Source organism: Octopus bimaculoides, chromosome 5 (genome assembly GCF_001194135.2).
Source record: "Octopus bimaculoides isolate UCB-OBI-ISO-001 chromosome 5, ASM119413v2, whole genome shotgun sequence".
NCBI lineage: Eukaryota > Metazoa > Mollusca > Cephalopoda > Octopoda > Octopodidae > Octopus > Octopus bimaculoides.
In genome coordinates, this window is record NC_068985.1 from 4715636 (window position 1) to 4724803 (window position 9168).

The window sequence follows — 9168 nt, forward strand, 5'->3', positions numbered from 1 at the left end:
TAGCAATTTGTGAAAATATCTCAATTTCAAATTTCAATCTAAAAAAAAAAAAGAGAAAAATAAATTCATTCGTCCACCTACCCATCATATCCAGCCACTATTTGTTGTCAGGTTAGAGTATCACATCTATAGGGTCTAATCAGAAATGACCATCACTAGACTGCCTGACTGGATTTCCAAGAATGACCAACTGAGACAATATTCTTGCTCCAACCCTAGGTCTCCTTGAAGAGTTCATCTAGTGATTCTTTCCTGCAACATTCTAATGCAGTACCAGAGATGAAACTCTTCAATGAGCAGAAGAAGAAGTTTGCCCTAAAGAGACTCCCTAGCCTCCAAGCTATGCACCTTGTCAAGTAACATTACTCTAGAGACCTTTTGGTACACTGTGGCATGAAAAGTTGCAGCAGAGACAGTAAAAAACCTAAAAACTAAGTCATATAAGAACTCTGGGTTTAAGCTAGACTCTGATATTAGGTTGACCAATAAAGTACAAGATGGTATCAAAAAGTTTCCAGACTAGTTCTGTAGCATGCCAACAAATAGCAGTACAAAGTTACACATGCAGTGAGAGCTAGCAGTGACCTTTATGAGGCAGTGTGCAGATTGACATCTCAGTGTTTACTTTGTAAATTGTGGAATTTGTGTTTTTGTGATCACATGTATATTGTAGTCTGCGATTTTTTGTCAATGGATAGGAAATTGGAACAAAGAGCCAATGTTTAGATATATAGATCTTTATATTGGTTTCAAATTTTGGCTCAAGACCAGCAGCTTTCTGAGAAAGCTAAGTCAATTACAATAACCCCAGTGGTCAAATGTTATTTATTCTCTCAATCCCAAAAGATGAAAAGCAAAGAATTTGAACCCAGAATGTAAAGATGCATGAAATACCAGTAAGCATTATGCTAAAGACTGCCAGCTTACCACCTTATATATGTATCTCTATTGTTATCATATTGTTATCATATTGTTATCATATTGTTATCATATTGTTATCATATTGTTATCATATTGTTATCATATTGTTATCATATTGTTATCATATTGTTATCATATTGTTATCATATTGTTATCATATTGTTATCATATTGTTATCATATTGTTATCATATTGTTATCATATTGTTATCATATTGTTATCATATTGTTATCATATTGTTATCATATTGTTATCTATATTGTTATCATACTTATGCATCACAATTAGAGTGGAGTGAAAAATGCAACTTTCGAAATTAGTAACCAAGAACCGATATTTTGTTGCAAATTTGTGTTTAAAGAAAGGTGCATAAAGATGTTTGTAATTAAATATTTTTTTCAGGCTTTGCAATGTAATTGAAAATTTTAAAAATCTCTATTTTTGGTTGAATTTTAGATCTTATGGATTATAAGTTGTAAGGAATACATATTTCTATGTAGCAGAATGCAAAACAGTAAATATAGTATCCTTAAGAGGTTGCATACCAAGTTTCAGTACAATTGACTAATATCCTGAGGTTTCGCATTGACTATAAAGAGAATAGGAATGCGGACTTCTCTCCAGCGACACTGCAACAGTGGTTGCGTGTGGACAAACGTCGTACGTGTGTGAAGTTTTCTGCTTTGCTCCTTGACTTTAGGTCATTGTATTAAAATTAATGATCATTTTAAATTTAGTGTTGTTTACATTTAGTGAGGACTCATAAGCCAATAATACATCGTGATACTGACTGCCCAATATTTGGTATTCTATGTGATTTAGTGAGCAAGTTTTGCCAACTTACAAGGACGTACTAAAATGTGTTTTATTTGAACGAGAAAAAAAAAAGAAGAATGTAGTTAAGAAAGATCCTTTAATTAAACAAATTGTCAAGATTGTAGCAGAAAAGATAATTCTTCTTTAGCAAAGGTATCCATCCTTTGTGTTATGATTGAGTCAGTTAAACCGAAAATCTTTATCTAAAGTACCAAGCATTACTAAAATTTGTGAAAAATAGAAAAAATGTGCCATTGTTTCAAACAAAGTGTAACGTGTTTAAAAACAATGCAACAAAAGATTTATTCGACATTTCCTGTTGCAAGTTCAACTCCTTTAAAAACTGTAGTTATAGTAGAGACAAAAAAAGTACCATAGAGAGAATAGGATCAATGGACAAATTGAAAAATGATCATTGATAGAATAGATCAAGCAGTATCTAAACAGAACATGCAGAGGCTAATTAGAAAGAATCAGTCAGATCACAGTCACCTTTCTATGTCAGCAAAGGAAAGTTTCAGATTTTTGGCTTAACTGGCTCAATCATAACACAAGGGATGGATGCTTTTTGCCAAAGAAGAATTATCTTTTCTGCTACAATCTTGACAATTTATTTAATTTATTTTAATGTGTGTGTAATCTAGACCTCATGTAACAAATATATTTAGTGACCTAGTTAAAAAAATAAAGAATACAAAGTCGAGAAGTCTACTTATTTCACACAATTTTGAAATTTCAAGTGCATTGTGGAGCCTGAAGATATAAATGTTAGTGCTTGAGATTTTAACACTCTGGTTTTTAAAGGATTTCACAAAAGAAAATTGATTTGTAACAAAGAATTTAGAAAATAAAATGAGGAATGGCAAATGAGTTATAAATTGATTTTTTGCTCATTATTCAAAATTTCAAGTGGGCTGCGGGGCCTCAAGATGTAAATTTAAGAACTTCAACTTTTAACACAGTTGTTTTTAAAGGAGTTTGCAATAAAAGATATATTCTTGAAAAGATATTTTGAAAATCTGTGTAAAAAGTACCTTTTTGCTCCACTCTAATTGCTGTGTCTTTATTGCAATAAAGTAAAAATTGAACAAAATGTAATAAAAATATTTACTTAGCTCTTTCTCTGTCAATATATGGAAGACTGCACAGTTTATTCCAAAAATGTCCTAAACCCTATAAATATTCAAAATAAAAGTATATGTTTAGAATCTTTATAATAAAATTAATGATTTAACATATGCAGTTCTATTTTACCATGTAACTGACGCTCCAATCAAACTGGATATTGCCTGACTTCCTGAAGCAATTGGTTGTTTTGCTTCTCTACATCTACAGCAACATCAAATTTCAGATGTTTGATTCAAAAACAGACACAAACATTGGAATAATTCCAGAACAATTCTTTCAACCAACATTGTACTGTAGGAAAATTAAAGTAATAATTTCTAAACAAAGCACAAGATCACACATTTTTCAGGAGTCTAGTTATTTGCCCACAGAACTCAACTAATAAAGGAATGTGGTTTATTACTTAGGGTTTTAACTTCACAATTATAAAGTAATGGCTTTGGTTCCTGGACCAAGAGGTACATTATGCCCCTGAGTAAAACAGTTCAGTATATTTCCCTCCAGTCTACTTAGCTGACAATAAGCAACAACTGAGTGGTGCTGGAGCCCTCTCTCACTCCAGCTACCATGTCCTCACTGTTGGGTGAAAGGTAGGATGGTTGAGAAGTTGTTTGTATCAAATTGTCACTGCATAGACACATAAAACACTTAGGGAAAGTATAGTTTCATGCTACCAGGTCATATTATTTTGTGTGAGATAGCTATGGGGTTATTTTTGTAAATACTTGACTAATAAATATTTTCTGAAATCGGAAAAGATGAAAGACAAAATTGACAAATGTGAGATTCAAAATCAGGGAATAATCCTCCACTTCATTAAAAGAAGTGGCAAAACATTCATTGGATCTTGCAGTATCCAGATATTTGTGTAAGGAAAGAAGACAAAATGGTGACAGCTTCAGCAATATTGATGAAAGACAAAATTGAATACTGTAGAATTCTTTCAAGTGTTCCCCTGTCCACTACATTCACAGCCCAAGTTTCACAACCTTTAGCATTGCTTTTCATACAGAGGTATCATATAATCAACCTTTCATTCTTGAAAGTGAGGTTTCTTGTTACCAACAGATGTAAAAGTTCTTTAATCTTCCTCCAGTTAATTAGTATTCTTGCAACAATACTTTCAGAGCATCCTTTTCCACGGCTAATTTCATTGCCTAGATTATAGAAACTATTTACTATTTCTAAGGAGACTTACTATTTACTGCACTTGCACATCTGCCACAAACCTATTCCATTTTCTTCTGTTAACTTCCCTGTGATCCCACTGCACCTCCTATGTGCCCATAATCTGCAATGAGCATATGATAAGGGATCTCTATCTACACCCGTGTACTTCTGGCCATTTACCTAAACGAATTAGTGTTCTGCCTGTTCTCCTCCTAATTAGAACTTTAGCCTTTGCTAAGTTATAAAAATAGAATACATTTTTGTCTTTGAAATCAATGGTGCTGTGTGGCTGAAAATGTTTTTTTTATGGAAGACCAGGTGTTGCCTATGCATGTAATCCTTTGCAATGCTATAAACTAGCACTTTGTCGGATACAATGACAAGAGTTCCAGGTGATCTGATCAACGGAACAGTTTGCTTTTGAAATTTATGTGCAAGTGGCAGAGTACCCCACAGACACACATACTCTTAACGTAGTTCTCAGGGAGAGTTAGTGTGACACAGAATGTGATTAAGTTGGCTGCTTTTGAATTACAGATAGAACTCATACTTGTCAGCTCAGCTGAGTGAGCTAGTGGAACATGAAATAAAGTGTCTTGCTCAAGGACAATATGCCGTTGGGTATTGAGTTCATGGCCTTATGATCAGGAGCTGAATACCCTGATCACTAAGCCACATACAATCCTCTACCTCACCATACTAACAGTGTAGCCAAGGGAAATGTGAAGACTGATACAACTTGGTTTCAGTATCATCAGATGTTTCTGTCAGTAGCTAAAAAAAAAACAACAAAACAAACCAGAAAACCCTCATCTGAAGCTTTGTCAGTCTTTGTAATCCATTGCTCTCAGCTGGAACTACTATTATCAAACAAAAAACAATGAAAATTAAAGTCACTTTTAAATGTTTGGAACTAAAACAAATACTGCAAGGCATTCTCTCTGACGCTCAAACTAATTGGTCAATATAATGTCATACAAAAAAATAAATAAATAGAGTACCAACTAACCTTCATGCATCTAAAATTTTTTCCTGATAATTTCCTGCAAAAGAAATAAGCACACATCTTCATTTCACCATCATCACTATCATCAAAAATAACTGCTATGGTTTCATATATGTATAAAAAAACATTATTTACATTTGACGGATATTTGTCCTCATCTTGTTTGTTGTTAACACAATGTTTTGACTGATATACCCTCCAGCCTTCATCAGGTGTCTTGGGGAAATTTCAAACCTGGGTTCTCATTCCTAAGGTATTTTTCTATGTTATTATTATTATTCAGATCACTGCCTGGGGTCGAACTAGGAATCTTAGAGCTAGTAGTCCGTGCTCTTAACTACTACGCCATATGCCCGTGGGCATATCCGTCATATGTAACTAATGTAAATAATTTCTCATTTCTTAATAAAACTGTATAAAAAAAGTTTCCATATGTCTTAAACAAGCCATGTTGATGGCACTTTCAAACCTGCAGACATCTTCGAGAACTAGTAATGTTCCTTGGTAAAAATGCTATGTCAAGGATTACTGGTACTTTTCAAATATCACTGTGCAAAAAGTTCTCAAGAACAGAGCACTTAATTTGTTGCCATTGGTACCCAGAGATTCCTTGAAGAATGTCATCAATCTACCCTGCTACTAGTTCATTAGTTCTTTATAAATTACAAATGTAAAAATTCCACCAGTTGCATTATTCAGCAGCAGGTGGGTGGCTGTGAGCATTTGACAACATTCCAGATGCTAGGCACTAACTACTGGATGCAGTTTAAAGTCATACACAGAATTTTTAGTTAAATATGAGATAGTTTGAAAATATTCATGGACTAGTTCTGCAGTATGCCAACAGATGGCAGCACATGATTGTGTGCACAGTGACAGCCAGCAATGACCTTTATGAGACAGTGTGCCAAGTGACATTGCCGTGTTTTCTTCACAAGTTGTGAAATTTTGTGCTGAACTTGGGAAGTCTGCTACAGAGACATTGAGCATGCTTTAGCAAGCTTACAGTGATGGGGAAATGGCTTGTGCACAACGTTTGGAGTGGTACAAGCGCTTCTGAAGGGATGACAGAGCTACATCTCAATCAAGAGCATGTTCATCATTTTGTTGATATATGTGGTATTGTGCATTGAGAATTTGTCCACCGAGGCTGGACCATTGAGAGTTCTACAGCAACATTTTGAAGCATTTGAGAGAGGACATTTGGCAAAAGCAACTGGATCAGTAGAGTGCTAAGAATTGGATTCTTTATGACAACAATGCACCCTGTTACTGAGCTCTCCTCACTCGTGAGTGTCCCACCAAAAATTGCTTCTACACCTGCCCTATTGACCAGATTTAGCACCTGTGGACTTTATCTCTTCCCCAAGATGAAAATGCAACTCAAAGGTCACCGTTTTTGAGATCAAGAGCGAGTTGCAGAAGATCCTCAAGTTGTTAATGGAAAATGACTTCCAGACTGGATTCCAAAAGTAACAGGAATGCTGGGACCAGTGTATTGCAGTGCAAGTTGACTATTTTGAAGAAGATGATGTTAAAACTTTGGTAAATAAGTTATATTTTATTAAACATAACTAGTTTGGGAACTCTTTGAGACCACTTTGAAAATAGAAATAAAAAGGTGTAATAAGCTAAAGTTGGACTTACTGAAGTGGAAATACTGAATATAGAATTCATTATCTCTTACATCAACCTTGCTAGAGATTCTCTTGCTATTTTCTGCTTATACATCTTTATATCATTATCACTTATACATCAATGTCTTCTCATTTAATTAAGAATAAAAATGAAATTTAAAAAAGAAGTTAGAAAATTACTCACTTTGCTTCCTTTGGGAGAACACTGTTTGGAAAATTACGTATTTCTTCTGCAAAATCTCTATATTCCTAGAAAAGTTTACAATAAAAACATTTGTTGCAAATTAATGATAAAAGTTTTGTTTAGGTGTTTAAATTGATGTGGGATGGTGTATGGGGTGAGTTGTGGAGATGATAAATGAAAATATGTTTCTTGGATTATGTGAAGTAACTGAAGATTTTATTGTCGCACATTAAGTCAAAACTACATTAGCTTTTTCCAGATAACAACAGTAATAATTACATAATTACATAATTACATAATTACAGTAATAATTACATACTGAGACGAAGATACTGCTTGGAGTTTAAGTCAAGCCATTCATACAGTAACATGTGGCTTCCCCAACACAACAGGAAACAATTATGCTATATCCATAGTGACAGAATTTCCTGCCATCTGATGTGATTAGAATAGAGACACACCTCACTCAGCTGTGTCAACATTCTGCAATTAATTACTGCCAAAAGAAGCCTTTTTATAAGGCTTAGTTAGATTAGCTTCATGCACTTGCTTGATGGAGCTGGGGTAATTCCAAGTTAGTGGTCTCAAGGGTGTTATTGTGTATACAGCTGTCCAGGTCCACTAGTGCGCTCCACTGTTGGTAGTCCTGTGTCAGCTCCTCTGTATCCTCTAAGGTGATGTCAAGCCTCTAGAGATCTTCCCCAATCACATCTAGCCATCTTGTATGGGGCCTGCCTCAAGGCCTCTTCCAGCCCGCAGTTGTTGTGTCAAATGAGACTAAAGCTTTGATAGGATGATCTAGTGGGAGATGGAGGACATGTCTATACCAGTGCATACAATGGATAGCTATGAGGTGAGAGGCTGCAGACTAATGCATGAGCACATGCAGTTCTTTGTTGTATATGTGACTAAGCCATGAGCCTTTTCAATTTCTAACATGTAGCCACAAACTTTGTAGGTGTGACATAGTCTTCATATATGTCCACAGTACTTGATTTGTACATAATCTATGAACCTTGAAAGGATGAGTCGCAAAACTGACCCCTGTAGGGTCTAAAAGGAAAAGGGATGTAAATGGTCTGCAAGTAATCAATGACATCCCAAGTAATAAAATTGAATAGGATTCATTATAGAAACAATGAAAATCTTTGTCTTTGATTAACTTCAACCAAGAAAACAGTTTCTCTTTCATTTAACAAAGTCAACAGCCGTAGCAATAATAGACACAAAAAGCAGAAGATGATTGCTGCTGTGGTTACATCTATCATAACTAGTTGCACTGTTCATATAAGAACTTGTTGCCAGTTCATATTCGAACCTGTAAGAAAGCCACTTTATTTTGTCAAAGAGAAAATCCCTCACTGTAGACAAATAAGTGTAAATACATTGAGTCAGCTCAGAGCTCCATAACCAGACTGCAGGATTCATGCATTTCCATGTGGTTATCTCCTCCTCAGCAACAGAGACTAGAAAGGTAGATACTGAACACTGATACGAGAGACAGGTCCCTCTTAGAATATTCCCATAACCGTTCAACAGCTCCTCATAAATAAAATACAGGGTGACAATGTAAAACAGTGATGTCACCTCATATGTTAAAATAGGATTCACCCTCCCACCAAGCAAATATCTGATAAACCTAAAATGACTGTTAAAAACTTTGGCTTGATAGGGAGATAAAACGGATGTGAAGTAACTAGTCTGCAGTTATTATGCTTGTTTATTTCAAGTCACATTACCAAATAACCTATTTTCAACAGTTACAGAAACACAATATGCTACCTTGTACAGAAATAAATTAATAGTATGAACTAACCTTGATACTCTGAAAATATTTTTTCACCATATCACTGCAAAAGAAATAAATAAAAACACATTATTATCATTATCATCATTTTTATATCTTTAGACAAAGAGAAACATCATAAGATTATAGCTTTTTGTACCATTAAATTTCGTATTTGGACTTGAATTTTTTTTTTTTTTTTTAAGATTTGAACCTAGATTTAGACATCATTTCAATTAGTTTCATTTCTGACCTCATTAGGAGTTTTATCTTGGCTATATACATAGTATCAGACTAATGGTATTTGTCTCTCATCAAAGACAGTAATATTGAGTATGTCAATACTGGCCTTACCAATGGTAAGAGGAATAGGTACCGAATCTTTGATTCTCATTAGTTTTCCACTTTTGAATTATGAAAACATTCCTTAGAATTATATTTATTGACACACACACATCACATACATACACAAACATGCACACACACACACACACACACACACACACACACACACACACAC

At 34.6% G+C, this 9168-nt stretch overlaps 1 protein-coding gene across 1 annotated transcript in view; it reads right to left on the reverse strand.

Moving 5' to 3' along the window:
- Window positions 1-9168, reverse strand: part of LOC106881217 (uncharacterized) — a 27775-nt gene that overhangs the window by 9723 nt on the left and 8884 nt on the right. The window contains exons 6-9 of the mRNA XM_014931521.2: window positions 8679-8712; window positions 6863-6927; window positions 5045-5078; window positions 2849-2910 (exon numbers count right to left, since the gene is read on the reverse strand). Coding sequence (XP_014787007.2) covers window positions 2849-2910; window positions 5045-5078; window positions 6863-6927; window positions 8679-8712 — 195 coding nt within the window. The remainder of the gene's footprint in view (window positions 1-2848; window positions 2911-5044; window positions 5079-6862; window positions 6928-8678; window positions 8713-9168) is intronic.